Below are 19,643 nucleotides of genomic sequence, written 5' to 3' on the forward strand. Positions count from 1 at the left end.
GTGTAGATCACAAGTACGATGATGATGAGATTAGAACAATATTATCCTGCTCTATCTCATCCTGCAAATCTGGAGACTATCCGTCTGTGTCCTTCCTCTCTTGACGTTTTCTGCTGGTAGGGAGGTTGGGTTGGGTCCGGATTCTCCCGCGCTGCCTGTGGTTTTACTTGGCTCTGCTGTCATCTCCGCTAAGGCTTGTTTCCTCTCATATTGTTTTGACAGGCCGGCTTTCCACCGGGAGTCGTCAATATTTTGCCGGGATTCGGGCCAACGGCGGGAGCAGCGATCGCTTCGCACATGGGCATCGACAAAGTGGCGTTCACAGGCTCGACAGAGGTATGTTTGGATGTGGAAGGACAGCTAATAGTGACAAAGTGACCAACATGTGCAACACAGGGGAGCATGCTGGGTAATTAGAGGACATTGTGCCTGCATCGGAGCTTAAATGACAAACAAATGGAGTCTTACATAAACGGCGAGCCCTGTCATTATTCCTTTTGGCCGGCATCTCTGATTTTATCTTGCACGTGCACATATTTCCTCTGTCAAGAGTATACAAGCACATCTGTCTAAAACACTGGTCCTCCTCTGTTAACCCTCCACAGGACATTCCTGCACTATTGTAGTTTACATGATTGGGAAGCAGTTCATGGCAAGCTAAATCATCAAAGTACATACCATGTTAGCGAATGGATCCCACTGCATTCTTTGGCAACTCAGCAAATTCCTCTCCTGCACACTATTAATACATATCCAACTGCATACTAACCCCTATGATAAAAGCTTTTACAGTAAACCAAAAGCAGAATAAATGTTTTCATGTTGCCAGGCCTGTATTTCACCAGCCCCTTTTGTCAAATGAGCCGTGTCCTGTTTGGATTATAGTCTATAAAGTCTGTTTTGACTCTACGGCTATGCACAGGTATGCGTTGTTAGCGGCCCTTTGATAAGCCCCTACATAATACAAGCCAAAAGGCCGCAGTTCCACAAGCACAGACAGACTGAGCAGATACGACCTGTTTTTTTCACCAGAAGCTACGGAAAGAAGGAGACCACTTTTGGGCACCCTCTTAAGCTTGGAGCTAGACACACTGCGGCATATGAGAGCTAAATTTTTCATCCATCCATCTTTTCGAGTTTTCCCGTGATGTCACGTACCACTGGTCACAGCCGCAGAGCCCATGCTGGAGGGTCTACGCCATGTTTTGTTCTTGTACCCATTGAATGTTTGAATAGATACTGTGAATATAGGTCGAATAGAATGGATAATTGAATTGGAGAATATAACATACATCGAAAATGTATGTTACATATTGTACACACACGCACATACGACATATCTCCATTTTCAAAGTTTACATTTTAGTTGAGTACTGTTAAGTAACACAGATTTCTTACATGCACACACACACACACACACACACATAAAAATGATATATATATTATTTAAAAAAACACAAATACCAACCTAAGGCTGACAAATAGCTAATGCACACACTTATAACAATATCGACAGGAGCAAACGCAAGTAAAGAGCAATGTTTAGCTTGATTTTCTACAACTACCCAACTGTAGCTTAAAACATCACAGTAATGTATTCTGGGTACCCATAATGCTTTTTGCTGACTCCATTGCCAGGACCACGAGTGTGAGAAACGGTGCAAATGGTAGTTGTTCATCATGGCCACTAACATTGTCTCGTATCTTTGCCAGAGGCATTCAGAGTTTCTCTATATTCTGTTAACATTTTTGCCCTCCTCTTAGCACTTCTAAGGAGCTTGAAAATCTGTAACACAGCTGATGCTAAATGATTAGGGTAATACAGAAAAAAACAAATGAATGAAAACGAACACGAATCGGTCTATTAGTCTTTCCATTTCAAGTCTACAGTAGCTTATCCTCCTAGTATGGACCTCCAACATGGCAGGTAAACGAGTACCGATCACATGATCGAAATCTGTCCTCAGTATGGTTGCAGATGACTTTGGGAAAGAGACAGGGTACACCCTGAATACATACAGTATAGACCAACAACCATTCTCTCTCACATTTGCAACTCTGGACAATTTAGAGTCTTTGGAACGTGGGAGGAAGCTGGCATACCCGGAAAAAAACCGGCACGAGAAGGGGTGAACATGCAAACTCCACACAGGAAGGCCTGAGCAGAGACTGGAACCCAGAAGCTCTCGCCTGTGAGGCAGATGTGCTCACCACTACTTGGGGTTTGAATCTCAGCTCCAGCCTTTCTGTGCGCCAGCCTCTTATATGATCTCCCCGTGCTCGTGTAGGATTTCTCCGGGTACTCCGGCTTCTTCCCCCAAAAAATGCATGTTAGGCAGTTGCCTTGAGGTGTGAAAGTGCCTGTGAATGGTTGTTTGTACCGCGCCTCTTGCCCAAAGTCAGCTGGGATAGGCTACAGCTCACCCTTGACAAGCGTGATAGAAAATGGATGGATGGGGAAAAACAATGGCCAAGTCCATGTCCAACTGTTGAACAGAAATAGACATAGGTTATAAGATGTCGTACAACCTGTTTTCCCTCTCACGCAATCTCTCATCGAGGCACCTAGTAAGAAAAACATATTTTTGTTTTTTAATTATACTGTCTTGATTGAACATTTCCCTTGTGAGTGGCCAGTGTGTTTTTCTTCCTACACATTTTCCTGTTGTTTCGTGTGATCTGGAGTCAATTAGTGTGGAAAAGAGCCAGCGCTGTCAGAAGCTGCCCATGCCCAGACAGTGAGTCACCGCAAAAGTAGTAGCGGGATATCACGGAGAGAGAGGACCATCTCCTCGCTGAGTGCAGTTTGGTGCAGCGCTGTGTGTGGCTGCAGGTGGATTTGGGTTGGACTCCCCCTGCGGCGACTCACGTGAGGCTGTGACACAGCACGCTGTGTTTACGCTAGCCTCCCCTTAGTCAGCCACTACGATGATCAAAGACACATGAGTCCAAGGCAAATGTTGTGCCGTCTGATTACACTTGTGCTGCAGCGCCAACAACGCGCACCTGACTGTTGAGGAACCATACTTTGTTGAATGTCTTTTGTTTACAGAGGTGGGTTTCTTGGATAAAATAACTGTTTACTTTTGCTTCACTTGCCAGGGCAAATACACGCTGGCCAGATCCAATGACAGCAAATCTGCCTTTACAAAGACAATAATGCTCATATATGATTGACACAATCGGAGCAGTATTAATTTAACAATGCGTTTATTCTTGTGGTTGCAGTTTGCAGTGGCGTTTCTAAGATTTTTGCCTCCCTCGTCCAACTCAATAAGGCTTTGATTTCAATCCAAACTAAGCATTGTTATTGTTGTAAAGGTTGACTGTTTATTTTTATTTTATTTTTTTCCCAAATAGCTCTTGCACTGCATCCTACTAGCTACAACTGCAGGTATACCTGATGAAGTAGTCAGGGAGTGTTTCTCCGTAGTGGAGACCAACTCAACATGAGTTACTTGCACTCATAAACCGCTTTCAAGTTCCATTGTTCATTAAATAAGTGACTGTATTACACACTCGTATGCGAAAAGTAGTATACTAGAATTACAAAGGAAACCTCCCTACTGATACATGAGCACTCTACTTCTCTTTTATGGCGAGCCGACAAGCAAAGCAGCCACCCACACGTTGTTCCTGCTTCCTCCCTCCTCGCAAATATTTCTTTACTACCTCCAGAACTCATCATGGTAGCTACTGAAGGGATTAAACGACTCCACTTGCTATAATGAAGAGGAGTCACGATGAGTAAGTTGACATTTTTTTTCCCCCTTTAGGTTGGCAAACTGATTCAAGAAGCAGCCGGGAAGACTAACCTGAAGAGAGTGACGCTGGAGCTGGGAGGCAAGAATCCAAACATCATATTTGCAGATGCAGACTGTAAGTTTACAAGTAACGTTTTCCTCAATTGTACTTTTTTTGGGTGGGGCGAGTGTTATTAAAAAATTATGGGGGGGAAAAAAATACCACAAAAATGTCCACAAAACTTTGATGTAATTTCTTTTAAAACAACACGGCCAAAAGCAGTTGAATTGGACATAATACAGTTGCCGACTCAAACCCGTACACCGGTGTATTTATTGGGCAACAGTGTTTTAAGGCTCTGGTACGACTTTTGTTAAAGGAATTTATCTCCTCTTTTTTGACTCATGACAGGTCTCAGAATCAAAAATGGTATCCTCTTGCATCCTGGAACCCTGGAAGTCACCCCATAGTTATAGACAAACAAACCCAAATATTTATATTCCCCAGCTTTCTTAACACTTCAACCCCTGAGTTCTGTTCTCTGGACCTTCAATCCAAAGAAGTATGCACAATGTGTGAGAAACCTAATATTGGATGGTGTTGGATGGATGAGGCTCAGCAAACTGGGCGAGGCGAGGCGAGGCGTTCAAAAGCTTTCAACAGCCGTAAGAGAGTCTCCCTGAGGTCTGTAAATCAGGAAAGTAGACCCAGACTCAGTCGGGTGCTTTTGCCGAGACCCATAAATCACGGGGGTCCGTAAACTTTGTGCGTAGCAGCAGGGTCTTGTCTCTCAGGTGTCACATTTGCACAGACTCGGACAAAAATTATGTTTACAGTGCAAATGTGACGATTTCTGTTTTCCAACTCTGTGGGTCTTGTTATCCTGAACTAAAGAATGTGAATCAAGCTTTTCATGACCTTTTATTGATGACCTGCTCTTTCCCCAGTGGATCTGGCTGTTGAACAGGCCCACCAGGGCGTGTTCTTCAACGCTGGCCAGTGTTGCACCGCAGGCTCGCGCGTTTTTGTGGAGGAGCCCATATATGAAGAGTTTGTCCGCAGGAGTGTGGAAAGAGCCCAGAGGAGGACGGTGGGCAGCCCCTTTGATCCCACCGCAGAGCAGGGGCCACAGGTGAGAAAGCAAACTCATATTTTGATCGGGGCGTGTATTTTGGGGGAAATCCTACCTCGTCAACTTTACCTGCGCATCTCTTCTGTTCGCAGATCAGTCGGGAGCATCAGAATCGCGTATTGGAGTTCATCCAGAGTGGCATCAGTGAAGGTGCCAAGCTGGAGTGTGGAGGCAAAGCTCTGGGCGTGAAGGGCTTCTTCATTGAGCCCACCGTGTTCTCCAGCGTGAGGGATGACATGCGAATTGCCAGAGAAGAGGTACACCTAAAGTATATCATCCGAAATGTCCTGATCTGGTCAATTTCATCTCATCAATACTATTTGTCTGCCTCCACGTTGATTGTCACAGTGATGATATATAATATTTGATGACAACAAAGCTGTATCTGCAGTAATGTACTTCTTTTAAAAATACATGCAATGTCTTTTGCATATGACAAATAATAAGAAACTAGATGACCTTATTATTGGATCCTAAAATGTTTGCTCACCAACACTTCAAAAATTGCTAATTAAAAAAAAAAAAGGTCACTACATATATAATATGCACACAAAGAATTGGTATGCTGTAAAAAATAAAAAATAAATGGATATCAAGTTGCTATTAATTATGATAAAATAATACAAAAAATTAAAATTCCAAACTTTGAAAATAAATGAAGTCAGAGTCAAAAAATTGCTTAAAAAATGTAATTTCCAAGTGTTTTAATTAGTGGAATAAAAGGATGAACGAGTTCTTCCTTGGGCTATGCCCCATCCCTCCACTACGTTTCGTGGAAAAGTAGTTTTTGCATATTTTTGCTAACAGACAACCAAACTGCGATGAAAACATCGCTGCCTTGGCGGACGTAACATTACAGTCAATCGCAATTAAAACCTCCGAGTGAGCCATGTGTATGTTCTGAAATGCTTTGCAGATTTTTGGACCAGTACAGCAGATTATGAAGTTCAAAACGGTGGAGGAAGTGATCGAGCGGGCCAACAACACACACTACGGGTTGGCTGCTGCGGTGTTCACAAGTGACATCAACAAAGCCATGACCATATCTACAGCCATGCAGGCTGGCACTGTCTGGTAAGTTTCTTTTACTGCTCCACGCCTTCACTCCTCTCCTGCAGGCCGTATCTGCCCTTTGCACACTTGGCCCTCACTAACTGTATACTGGCCACGCGCCATTTCTCTATCATTACACAAGAAATGTTTCTTTTCCTGTTTTTTTTTTATTTTTTATTTTCTACCCTCCGGCGTAGGCATTGTAGATGTAAAACACACCAGCAGAACACAACAACACACGACTACAACGCAATTGTATATGTAAATTGACACCTTCATTTCATTGTGTAATGAAATGGCGATAAAATGTTTCTTCTTGATTTCATCCATAATTGTTGAGTTTTCCTTGGGTAATTATGTGCAGATGGCTGTGGCTCAGGGTAGATTTTTAGCTACAATCCAGCACGAGCCAAACATTTTTCACCACTTATCGTACTTGACTGCGATCCTCCCCTAGCTAAAGCTACGTTTATACTATGTTTCCGGCCACCATGGACAAAAGGAGATGGGAGAACATGGGGGGTTGGGTGTGATAGGATAGAAATACGTGACAGACTGTGATTGCCTTGGATGCCTGGCGAGACCTTTAAATTATCAAAACATTTGCCGCAGGAGTCACTTTGCGGATGAGAAACCTAGTCGACCCTATTACAACTAGTCCGGACAGTATGTAATAGTGTGTTACACAACTTGGGAGGCAATATGTAGCGTTACGGTACTCTTCTAAAGTTTAACTTCTCTCCCATGCTCGCCGTGGCATCACTATTTATAATGCTTAAAGTGTAAATATGTTCGAGGATAAGTGTTGAAAATGTGCAAAGACAGAACAATTTAGCAGAGAGAGAGAGAGGGAGAGAGAGAGAGAGAGAGAGAGAGAACTGTGTGCCAGAGATATTTTCAATGGGAAACAGGTCTGGTCTTGTACTCACACTCTTTTGCTATGAAGCCACGGCGTTGTAACGTGCAGAATGTGGTTTGGCATTGTCTCGACGTCCCCGAAAAAGACGTTGCTTGGATGGCAGCATATGTTGCTCCGAAACCTTTCAGCATTAATGGTGCCTTCACAGATGTGCAAGATGAAGATGAAGATAATGAAGATGCCCATACCATGGACACTAGCACACAGATGTTTGCTTTTGAACTTTGCACTGATGACAATCCAGACAGTTCTTTTCCTCTTTGACTCAGAGGAGAGGAAGTCCATGATTTCCAAAAACAATTTGAAATGTGGACTCATCAGACCACAGCAGACTTTTTCCACTTTGCGTCAGTCCATCTCAGATGAGTTCGGGTCCAGAGAAGCCGGCTGGCAGCGTTTCTGGGTGTTGTTAATATATGGCTTTCGTGCTGCATGGTAGAATTTTAACTTGCATTTGTAGATGTAGCGATGAACTCTTGTTCATCAACAATGGTTTTCTGAAGTGCTCTTGAGCCCACGTGGCAATTTCCTTTACACAATTATACCGTTTTTTAATGCAGTGCCGCCTAAAGGATTGAAGGTCATGGATATTCAATGTTGGTTTTGTTGGTGGTGTTTTTTTTACTTATTTTTTTTAACATTCCTCAACTTTCCTAGTCTTTTTTTTTTTTTTTTTTTTTTTTGCCCTTGTCCTAATTTTTGGGAATGTGTTGCAGGCATCAAATTCAAAATGAGAATATTTGCAAAAAAAAAATCTATCACGTTCATCAGTTTGAAAGTTGAAAAGGATTTGTAAATCATTGTATCCTGTTTTTATCAACATTTCACATCACGTCCCAACTTCATTGGAATTGGGGTTTGTAAAATGAAACTAAAATAAAATAATACTATTCACATTCTGAGACACCTGGCAGAAACAGATGGAACGGTAAGGTGTTTGAAGAGTGACTCATTCTCATTTTCTTGGTAAAATTAATTTATGTATGAAAATGATATATGAACTCATTCTCATATCATTACACCTCTTATGCCTTCTTTGGTGGAACTTTCGAGAAAATTCTGGTCTAACTCCAAACTGCACCACATTTGGAGTGTTTGACTTCGGAGGTTTCATCCGAATGGTATAATATATATATAATATAATTCATGGTATATACAGAAATATTCCACATGATCACATAATTAAATATTTATGTTACAAAATGTATCATTTGAAGCACCCATCATGTGATCGCATGGTTGCTCTTTACATCTTTTAACCCATCATGTCTGGAGTCAGATTGTGTAATTCATCATGGGCACTAGATTACTGTTTTTTTTTTATGATAATGTACAAATTGTCTTATTTTAACCATGACTGCCCACAATGGGTTGCAAATGTTAGCCTTTTCATCTTAATCTCAAAACATTTAATTAAAATGTCCTCAATAAACTGGCATCAAATGGTGACATTTCCTCTGAATGAAGTCTTTATTTGACATTTGAATTTCTCCTGCTTTGAATAATTCCATGTTGTCCTTCGCAGATGGCTGAAGTTAAGCAACTCCCAAATATGCAACTGACTACTTTCAGCTGCGTTTGCTAAATACTAATGGGATTATGTTATCAAATCCAGAGGGTGGCTAAAATAGCAATCGCGCTGGTGATGATATGTTCCTCCATCCATCTTCATGAACGCTGCTATGATATTCTGCTTCGGCCAAAAATTCCACGCCATGAGTCCAATGCACAAGAGTAATAATGAATGTTTTGTGTATTTTTTAGGATAAACTGCTTCAACGCTCTCAGCACACAGTGTCCATTTGGAGGATATAAAATGTCTGGCAATGGACGTGAATTGTGAGTATGAGTTGTGAGGAACTGTCCACTGAGTGTACACAATGAAGCACAACATCACTAATACTGACTTCAGGGCTTTTTGAGAGGATATGACCATATTCCTACACCAAGAGTCTCTCGCAGTTAGTCACAGAGCAAAATGTGCTTCCTCCCCAGAATGTATACTTGCTAAACCATATCATGAGTTGCAATAACATCGTATACCAGTGGCGGGCAGTACATTTTGGTACCCAGGCCTTCGGTGTGAGCTTAATCCACCTCTTAATACCACCTATCATGTCACAGTTGTAGAACCCATCGACACTATAAAAAAAAGCAATAGCGCTAATTATCTGAAGCAGTTCAAAATCAATATTTATCTAAGAAAACGTGCCACTGGTCAACGTGACCGGATACACTCGTTACCATGGCGATGACAACAACGTGCCGCGCCTATGTATTGTGTCAGGTTAAAAAAGAACAAAATGAAAAATGTGTGGTGGTCATCACCAGTGCTCGGGAGAGGACGTTCTTTCAAGGACTGCTTGAGGTATGTTCACATACTTTTAATATGATACGGCTCGTAAGCAGGCAACAAGTCTAGCAAGCTAGTGCTAGCATTAACGGTTGTGCGTAAACAAGCCGGCGTTCTGTCGAATCATGCTCTAAAGCTTCGGTAAACATTGGTTTGTGCGCGTGAATAAATGTTAACCACGGCGTGCAAGTATGTTGACAACGGCAAGCACGGGAGGCAATGCTCCGGTCACAATACCCAATCCCATTGGTCGACGTCGAGGTGCGCTATCGGAGAGTTGTCGTTGATATGTCACACTACACGGAAGATATAAAAAAATAATTAAAAAAAATAATAATCTAATCTGCTAGACTTTTCCTTTTGGCGTTGTAGGGCTATCGTAGGGCCGAAGAGTTGGTCATGAATTATGTCACACTATTCGATTGTATTGTGTACAAAATATGTCTGGCCCGATGTAGGAAATCAGCTGCGATAGCTAATCGGACAAATATCGGGGCTAAAATCCTGTTGTCTGATCTAGTCATTAGTCGAAATTGGCTCGCTCTGACCAACCAATCAGAGGACTGAAAAATGCTGCTGTCACCTAGGGCCCGCTTGCTGGCCTTGGGTGGATGAATTTGAAATCTGTTGGGTTAAAAAAAAAACAGTCACATTGCTAATATACATCTTTAATATACAGTGATACCTTGACATACTGTACAAGTTCACCACCTTAGGAGTTTTCTGAGTTACATGCCATCACTCAGTTGATTTTTTATTTTTATTTTTTGCTTTGTGCTGCGCGGCACGGTGGACGACTGGTTAGAGCGACAGCCTCACAGTTCTGAGGTGCGGGGTTCAATCCCCGTCCCCGCCTGTGTGGAGTTTGCATGTTCTCCCCGTGCCTGCGTGGGTTTTCTCCGGGCACTCCGGTTTCCTCCCACATCCCAAAAACATGCATTAATTGGAGACTCTAAATTGCCCGTAGGCATGACTGTGAGTGCGAATGGTTGTTTGTTTCTATGTGCCCTGCGATTGGCTGGCAACCAGTTCAGGGTGTACCCCGCCTCCTGCCCGATGACAGCTGGGATAGGCTCCAGCACGCCCGCGACCCTAATGAGGAGAAGCGGCTCAGAAAATGGATGGATGGATGCTTTGTGCTGCAAGCAAAAATTTGAGGTACGAGCAAACTTTAGATACGCGGTCACTAGATGGTGCCAGCAAAACCAAAACATTTGCCAAATATCCTCCGGCTCACTTACAATTCGAAATACAGCTACATTAAGGGTAATATGAGACCCTTCCCTGAGCCGTCACCTTATCATGGTGACGGAGTTTGTGTGTCCAAAGGGTCCTAGGAGCCAAGTTGTCGGGGGCTTTATTCCCCTGGCAGTGTCACCCATGGAAAACAGGTCCTAGGTGAGGGACCAGATGGCTCAAAGACCCTCGATGATGACAAAAACATTTGGACCTTGTTTTCCCTTGCGTGGATGCAGGTCACCGGGGCCCCTCTCTGGAGCCAGGCCTGTAGGTGGGGCTCGAAGAGGGAATGTGCTTCCCCCTTCCCAGGGGCTCACCACCTGTGGGAGGGCCTGAGAGGGTCGTGCAGCGTGGCCGAAGGCGGGGACCTTGGCGGTCCGATCCCTGTGACTGTTGTTTGTGCCTATGCACCAAACAGCAGTTCAGAATAACAACTGTTTTTGGAGACCTTGAAGTGGGTGCTTGACGGTGCCCCTGCAGGGGACTCAATTGTTCTGCTTGGGGACTCAATGTTCACGTGGGCAATTACAGTGAGATCTGGAAGGGCGTGACTGGGAGAAATGGTCCCCCGATCTGAACTCGAGTGCTCGTCACGTATTGTCCATAACGAACACCATGCTCAGACATAATGGCACTTGGCAGCAGGACACCCCAGGTCGCTGTTCGATGATGAACTTTGTGGTTGTGTCATTGAACTTGCAGCCGTTTGTCCTGGACACTCGGGCGGAGCTGTCAACTGTTAGCTTCGGCGGTGGGGGAAGATACCGGTCCGACCTGGCAGACGCAAACGTATTGTGAGGGTCTGCTGGGAACATCTGGTGTTGTCCCCTGTCAGAAGGAGATTCAACTCCCACCTCTAGCAGAACTTTGCTTTTGTCCTGAGGGAGGTGGGGGACATAATGTTCCATGCTTCCATTACTGAGGTGGCAAATCGGAGCTGTGGCCACAGTGAGGGATGCCATCATGCTGAAGAAGAAGTCCTTTCTGACCAGTGGGACTCTGGACTGAGCTGTTGGGTACCGGCAAGCCAAGCGGAATGTAGTTTGGTGGTCTCTGAGGCAAAACCTCGTGTGTGGGAGGTGTTCGGTGAAGCCATGGGAGATAACTACTGGATGGCTTCGAGGAAATTCTGGTCCACCATACAACATCACAGGAGGGCGAAGCAGTGAAAGTTCAACACTGTGTATAGTGGGGATAGGGTGCTGCTAATCTCAATTTGGGACACTGTGAGACAGTGGGCCAAATACTTCAAAGACCTTAAGTCCACTGACACACCTTCCTGTGAGGAAGCAGAGTCTGGGGACTCTGAGTTTGGCTCTCCTATCTCTGGGGATGAGGTCACCACAGTGCAGCGATGCAGACTCTGTATCGGTCTGTTGTGGTTCAGAAGGAGCCGGGCCGATAGGCGAAGCTTTCGATTTACCAATTGATCGACATTCGCGCATTTAGCGGATAGGGCCACGGCGTTTGAGAGCTGAGATAATGGCATGAATTTTCACGATTTTGAAGCATCTTTATTTACTTGCCGAGTTTATTAATGATTCAAACACTGATAACACATAACACACTCAGGTGTGTCAAGTTTAGAAGACATTCGAGTTTCCCTTTACAAGGACTAAATATATATGTTTATGTTATATAATATGTTTAACTCCTTAGCGCATATTGACTTGGTTTTAGCATGTTTCATAAACAAGGTGAAGTGGCCCCACTTTTCTTTCCATTTGGTCCTCAGTGGAAAAAGTTTCAGAAAGACAATTAATTACAGGAAAGCAATCAAGAAGTTATTGGCCCCTATTGTTGAGAATCAAAGAAAGAAAGGCATCTCATTCCGAATGTTTGCTGTTGTGTGTTTCAGGGGTGAGAGTGGCCTGAGGGAGTATACAGAGGTGAAGACCATCACCATGAAGATGGTTGCCAAGAACTCTTAAGGCATCCTCTCGTTCTCGGAGGAGGAGGTAGCATCTTCGTCAGTACTGATAGGTGACAAATGATCAAACTCTCCACGGTGACTACAGGCTGTAACTGCTCTCCGCCCCTCGACCGCCCTCCCCCCTGGCACCCTTCGGACTGTCGCCCGGTCCCAACGTCGTGACTTCTAGCTGACCTGAGTGTGCGCACCGGACAACCACTGAAGCACCCTGTTTACCTCCTCCACTAACTCCACTAAAGCACTCACAAAGACAATGGGGCAAACCCCAATAACCTCCAACCGCTATACCATTATCCCCACCTACACCTCCCTCTTCAGAGTGTGTAGATGCTGCTGCCAGACGCCGTCGCTGCAATTGCAATCCAACATTTCCTTACCGCCTGTGTTGGAGGCAGTGCCATCAAACCTCAAGCGTTGTTGCTTATCGCTAGAATTTATGCAAGCATGTGCCCCCTGAGTTCAAGACCTCTGATGACGTCATCAGCCTCAGTTATGAATGGATAAAATGTTAATTCCGAATTGATTTCTAATTGTCTTTGTTTTAACTTGACTTAACACTGTATGTCGACCTTTGACTTTGATTTGAACCTCTTTAAAAAAAACTTTTACTCTCACCTGCTAAAAGGGGGCTAGATGTGTTTGAAATGTGATGTAACTGATTGTCATTGATGTCCATCTATCTTATGTTTATACAACCATATGATATAAAATTATAAAATTACCAGGGTTTTTTTTTTTTTTCAGTTTAAAAAAAAGAATTCCTGTAAATTGTTGGTCTATGTGTCATTAATGGAGCTTGAGTTATGAATGATACATTGAATGCTCACTATCCATTAAATTAAACCATTTGGAAATAGGTTGAAACATTTCTACATTTCAAAATGATAAATTATTGTGACAGGTAATTGATCATTGCAACTGATCAGTAGTGGCATTGCAATACTAAATATAAATCTGTAATGTACTCAGTATATTGAAAAAAAAAATCTGCTTGCTTGATGCAACATTATGTAGCAATTGACCTGGAAAGTTACTTTAATTTCCCTAGAAGATGTGAAGGCTGACACATGCACTTGCTGCTTCAAAATGAAGAGATGAGCTGGCTTTAAGATTCACCACAATAATCAATTCTTAACCCAATTTTATTTATAGAGCACTGTAAAAATAAATGCAGGAAATAAAAAAGAAAAAAGACGGTGTGCTTGTGTTTCCAAACACCGCTTTGTTGAAGTTGGTATTATGCCTATATTGCTGTCATATTATCATTGCCCGCTCTTATGAACAGCTATCTCACCTGAAAAAGATCTAGCACCCCAAAATTATGTTCAACCGCTAATTTAACATGGTGAAGATTTGCTAATTTATTAGAGTGATATTATATGTTATTGATTAAATAATACAAAATGGGGGCGAGTGCCACACATCCTTGCAAGCCTCATGAACCCAAGCAATCATATACAGTGAACTCTGACATGAACACAACAGCTATAGCATGCCAAAATGATATTCAATCACTAATTCATGTCAGTAAATACAGTTCGGCGCTACATCCGTAAGTGCAATTTGAAACTCTACTATGCAAAGCAAAAGCCATTTATCAAAAACACCCAGAAACGGCGCCGGCTTCTCTGGGCCCGACCTCATCAAGGATCAGAATCATCTTTATTTGCCAAGTATGTCCAAAAAAAACACACGAGGAATTTGTCACCGGAAGTTGGAGCCGCTCTTTTTGGGACATAAAGACATTGACAAAAAACAGTCACTGAGCAATAAAGGGTTGCTAGTTATCTGGTAATGCCGGGACATTTTTTTTTGGCAATTGTGCAAAAAGATGCGGAGTCTTCTAGCACTTAGAGCAGTTCGAATGACTAATATTGCAATAGTCCGGTGTAATGACCATTCTGCAAAGAGCGCCGAGACTTCAAGCGAGTAGTGCGATAATGTGGGACAATGTCGATTGTGCAAATGTTGCAGATACTCCTCAATCAGTGTGCAAATGGAGCAGATGCTACTCTGGCATGAGTGGCCAGTATTGGTCAACAACAGATATGCAAATAGTGCAGCGTGGCGAGACTACTATCGTGAGTGCACAAGTAATGTATAAATGGCCCCACAGAAACGTGACAACAAACTCAAGACAATTTGCCAGCATGCTGCAATGGAATTGTAGGTTAGGTGTTTAAGAAGTTGATTGCAAGAGGGAAGAAGTTGTTGGAATGTCTGCTATTTCTAGTTTGCATTGATCGGTAGCGCCTACCTGAGGGAAGGAGCCGGAAGAGCCGGTGACCGGGATGTGGGTTGTCCGAGAGGATTTTGCACACTCTTGTCTTAGTTCTGGCAGCGTGCAAGTCCTCAATGGTGGGTAGGGGGGTACCGGCAATCCTTTCAGCAGTTTTGATTGTCCGTTGCAGTCGGAGTTTGTCCTTCTTTGTAGCAGCACCAAACCAGACTGTGGTGGAAGAACACAGGACGAATTCGATGACCGCTGTGTAGAACTGCCTCAGCAGCTCCTGTGGCAGGCCATGCTTTCTCAGAAGCCGGAGGAAGTACATCCTCTGCTGGGCCTTTTTGAGGACAGAGTTGATGTTGATCGCCCACCCCAGGTCCTGAGAGACTGTAATTCCCAGGAACTTGAAGGTCTCGACGGTTAACACAAGGCAGCTGGACAGCGTGAGGGGCAGCTGTGGTGAAGGATGCCTCCTGAAGTCCACCATCATCTCTACAGTCTTGAGCGTGTTCAGCTCCAGGTTGTGTCGGCCGCACCACAGCTCCAGCCGCTCCACTTCCTGTCGATATACAGACTCGTAACCGTCCTTGATGAGGCTGATGACAGTGGTGTCATCTGCAAACTTCAGGAGTTTGACAGCCGGGTGCATTGAGGTGCAGTCGTTCGTGTAGAGAGAGAAGAGCAGCGGCGAGAGGACACAACCTTGGGGCGCCCCAGTGCTAATGCTGCGTGTGGATGATGTGGCCTCCCCCAGCCTCACCTGCTGTGTCCTGCCAAATGGACTGATGCAAAGTGGAAAAGTGTTTTGTGTTCCGACGAGTCCACATTTCAAATTGTTTTGGGAAATTGTGGATGTCGTGTTCTCCGGGCCAAAGAGGAAAAGAAACATCCGGACTGTTATGGACGCAAAGTTCAAAAGCCAGCATCTGTGATGGTATGGGGCTGTGTTAGTGCCAATGGCATGGAAAAGTTTTGGAGAAACATATGCTGCCATCCAAGTAACGTCTTTTTCATGGACGCCCCTGCTTATTTCAGCAAGACAATTCCAAACCCCATTCTGCATGTGTTACAACAGCATGGTTGTAGTAAAAGAGTGCGATTACTTGACTGGCCTGGCTGCAGTCCAGACCTGTCTCCCATTGAAAATGTGTGGCGCATTATGAAGCGTAAAATACGGCGACAGAGACCGCGGACTGTTGAACAGCTGAAGCTGTGCATCAAGCAAGAATGGGAAAGAATTCCACCTCCAAAGCTTCAACAATTAGTGTCCTCAGTTCCCAAACGTTTATTGAATGTTGTTAAAAGAAAAGGTGATGTAACACAGCGCTAAACATGACCCTGTCCCAGCTTTTTTGGAACGTGTTGCAGCCATAAAATTCTAAGCTAATGATTATTTGCTCAAAACAATACATTTGATCAGTTTGAACATTAAATATGTTGTCTTTGTAGTGCATACAATTAAATATAGGTTGAACATGATTTGCAAATCATTGTATTCTGTTTTTATTTATGTTTAACACAACGTCCCAACTTCATTGGAATTAGGGTTGTACAACGATCGGGCCAATACATCACTATAGTGAGCGCATATGGAGAGGAAAACGCTTAACAGTCATAAAATCAAAAGTATTGGGCTGATTGTTTTCTGAACTTTTTTTTCCCCCACTGTTTGTTCTTTTTTTTTTTTTTAAATGTTTGTTTTTATTTTATTTTGTTTCTTTTTCGGTTTAGGGTTAGGTTAACTCCAAAAACGGCCAATGATGGTTAATACCCGCTTAATTGAAGAATTTGGGGGTTTTCAAATCAATTATAATGGGTGTCCATTATCCACGGATTTTCACTATTGGCGGTCCAGCCCACTCCCTAACAGCAAACGAAACGAGGTGGCTTAAAAACAGCAAATCAGCAGCCTCTTTATCCTGCAAGTACACCTCTGTGCTCACAAATAGCGAGGAGGGTCCACTGTATATCTTGTGATCTCAGTCCTGGAACATTTCTGACACACCTCATACGTTTATTTTTTTTATTATTATTTTTTTTTTATTCCTTTAGCTCAGCCCAAACCACCTGGCCACACAGAGAGACTAAACAAAACATTGTTTTGATCATCAGAGTATGAAACAAAATTATATTTTGAAAATCAGGTGCATTCACCTTTGCCTCTATACACGTTAAAACTCTCGTCTTGGTAATGTGATGCAGAGAAAAAAGTAAGTTCACAAGCTAGCAAAACAAAGTCAAAAAAAAAAAAAAAAAAAGCATCATTGGAAAGCCTTTTCAGAAAGGGAAAAGTGATAGTAAATGATAGTAAATAAAAGCATTTAACTGAATACCTTTCTTCCGATTCCAACATCCCATCTTTGTGATGAGGGATGGTTCTGCGAGCAAAACAAAATTAAGTACCAGTAGTAGACTGGACTTGCTGAAGAGAAATAAGCACCACTAGGGCTCCTGCTAATTATAACTAAATTCAGCAATAATTTACGATTAATTGTTTCTGTGCAAGTCCACCAAAATATTGCTTGTGAATCATGAAACTGGACCGTGACGCAAACAGCGAGGCGGTCGTGCTAACCACCATACCCGCCGTGCCACCCTCATCTGTACATGAATCTCAAAAGTTACATTTTAATGAGATTGTTGTCTTATAAACCCGTCATCCCTTCACTGTCTAACCTCAAAGATTCAACAGTCCATGCTGACCTACGTCAACAGTTGCCATTACTTGACATTGGCACGGCTGGTCAAATAAAAATGAGCTTTGTTCCTGGCACTGCACATTATTCCACCAACGTGCAGTACAGTGTTCTGTTATGAAAGCCTTCAAACATAATTGTGTCAGGCAGGGTCAGGGTCAAGTGTTGGTGGGGAAATAAGAGCCGCTCTCATACTAAGAGCCACATGATCATAATCAACTTTTAGACATCAACATCTCGAGTCTTTGTTAGCAGGCGTTGAAGCTTGGAGAGACGGAAATAAGACAGATTTAGGATATTTTCCTTTCTCTAGTCTGAGCTGCCTTGATTAAAAAAACATTTTTTTTTTAATTTAAACAAAAGAAGTAATAAGACAGTTACTATCTATAAATGATACATCCGGTAAGAACCTTTGGGCATAAAAGGACAGTGATGCCTTGTCACGAGTGCGCTGATGTGATAAATAGGTCGCTAACACCTCGAGTTGACGCGATCACATAAAGCATAGTTTGCATTAAGAAGTGCTATCCTTAAAGGCTGGTCAAGCCGTTACGGGACAGACAATCTAGTAAATGATTGAAGGCATGCCTTGGATTGATTCCAAGGTTAAGTGCTAATCCCATATCCATCAACACTTGAATCCCGATACAAATGACCCACACTATGTATTTATTGGAAGGAGCACTTAAAGAGCTTGATAAGTATCATTCGGCGGCCATTACCCTAAGGTCAGAAAAATGATCTACGAGAGCCTTTTCATGCTCATTCCGCCAATCGGCTGAATAGCCTGAATGGTTCCGTTGTGCTCCGCATATAACTTTGGGAGGAAAAGTGATCAGCATTGTGATCGATTGGTGCGGCACGGTGTGCCAAATTAATTCTTGAAATGACTGGTGCGTACCTTAGGGACGTCAATGAGATGGTGACATTGCAGCTTTGAATGTCGTCATAAAATGGAATCTTGACACGTCTACTGCCAAGACGGCCATCAAAGTGACCCGCACGGAGGCCGCAACGCTTCACTGTCGCCACGCTAACTGCTACGCGGAACGGGGCGACATTAAACAAGCGATCACACGCAATAGGCTTGACGTTTTTCACAAAGTTCAGAGGAATGTCCATTTATGAAGACTTACCAAAAATAATCACCAAAGCCTGTTCCCAAAGATGATGTCATCTTAATGGTTGTAATGCTTGCTGTAATTATGTTCAAATAGTTTCCATCTGTCCATCAAGTGAGTCACAGGGGGGTGGAAGTGTGATGTAAGTTGCACAAATTGAGTTGTCGCTCTCATTTTGAGGGGAAATAAATCCATCTTGTTTCTATACGACTTATACAGAACAGGCTCAAATGGAACTGAAACTGCAGGCCACCTCCAGTGGGATGGTTTGTACCCCGAAACTTTTTTTCCCCCTTTTTACGACAAGTGTCAGGGCAAACTTCAGAAAAGAAGTGACTCAAAACCCACATAAGTCTGACAAGAATAAAATATATACTGGTATTCATTTTTTTTAAAAAGGTGGATTGGGGTGGGGGGGGGGGACGAAGATGAAAATGGTGCCTTGTATGTGATACAGTTCTTAACCAAAACACTCTGAAGTCCTTTGGAGTCATTCTTTCATCTTCCCTATTGCTTATCCTCTGAGAAAAATTACACACATTTACCCAGACCTGCAAATGTGACAAAAAAAACAAAACAAAAAAAAGAATTTGATCTTGTTAAAACATTTCTAGAGTCTGTGTCCAATGAACGGCAAGATCAAGCTTTTATCTCATTTTGGGGGGGGGGGGGGGGGGGGGCACTGCACTAAATAGAAAGCCTACTTATTTAAATAAATCAGGGATTTCCTGAATGATGTGAAAATACAAAGTGTAATATGGCTGAACTTAAGACAAGTTTGCGTTGCAGCAGGACCAATTTTGGAGTGCAGGTGTTCGGGCATGTGCGCAATTACCACGAAGAGGCAGAGATGCTCGAGTTGCGGACACAAAAATGTCCAGTTGGAATATTGAGTGGAAGAATAGTCCAAGGTGACAGAAAGCAGTCTTTCACACAATATTAGGTCATGTTGATTTCCCCTTCTCGGTAATGAAGACCTGCCGTTAATGTTGCTAATGAATGAATTTGTCAGGTCAATCCATTTGTCTGGTCCATTTACAACGGCGTCTTCCATCAGGGCAGGGCCATTTCACAGCCTGTTCCATTTAAAAAAAATCTTTAACCCCAAAATGGCAACTCTTCTCCATTAAGATAAATCAAAGCTGATCACCAGATATGTCAAAAGGAGGCGGCATCCTGCCCATGCGAGCCATTTGGACGGAGCGCTTTTATGCTTTTAAGGAAAG

General features: G+C 43.1%; 1 protein-coding gene and 1 long non-coding RNA gene across 3 annotated transcripts in view; one reads left to right on the forward strand and one right to left on the reverse strand.

Moving 5' to 3' along the window:
* The window catches only part of aldh1a2 (aldehyde dehydrogenase 1 family, member A2), a 37,300-nt gene extending 24,206 nt beyond the window's left edge, over positions 1-13,094 (forward strand). For both annotated transcript variants that reach the window (XM_061754831.1, XM_061754822.1), the window contains exons 7-13: positions 223-336; positions 3,777-3,879; positions 4,692-4,876; positions 4,969-5,133; positions 5,793-5,950; positions 8,613-8,687; positions 12,299-13,094. In XM_061754831.1, the coding sequence (XP_061610815.1) occupies positions 223-336; positions 3,777-3,879; positions 4,692-4,876; positions 4,969-5,133; positions 5,793-5,950; positions 8,613-8,687; positions 12,299-12,371 (873 nt within the window). In that variant the 3' untranslated portion in view covers positions 12,372-13,094. The remainder of the gene's footprint in view (positions 1-222; positions 337-3,776; positions 3,880-4,691; positions 4,877-4,968; positions 5,134-5,792; positions 5,951-8,612; positions 8,688-12,298) is intronic.
* The window catches only part of LOC133468661 (uncharacterized), a 67,097-nt gene that overhangs the window by 24,169 nt on the left and 23,285 nt on the right, over positions 1-19,643 (reverse strand). The gene's annotated exons all lie outside the window — the stretch shown is intronic.

The sequence above is a fragment of the Phyllopteryx taeniolatus genome, chromosome 2 (genome assembly GCF_024500385.1).
Source record: "Phyllopteryx taeniolatus isolate TA_2022b chromosome 2, UOR_Ptae_1.2, whole genome shotgun sequence".
In the NCBI taxonomy this organism is placed as follows: domain Eukaryota; kingdom Metazoa; phylum Chordata; class Actinopteri; order Syngnathiformes; family Syngnathidae; genus Phyllopteryx; species Phyllopteryx taeniolatus.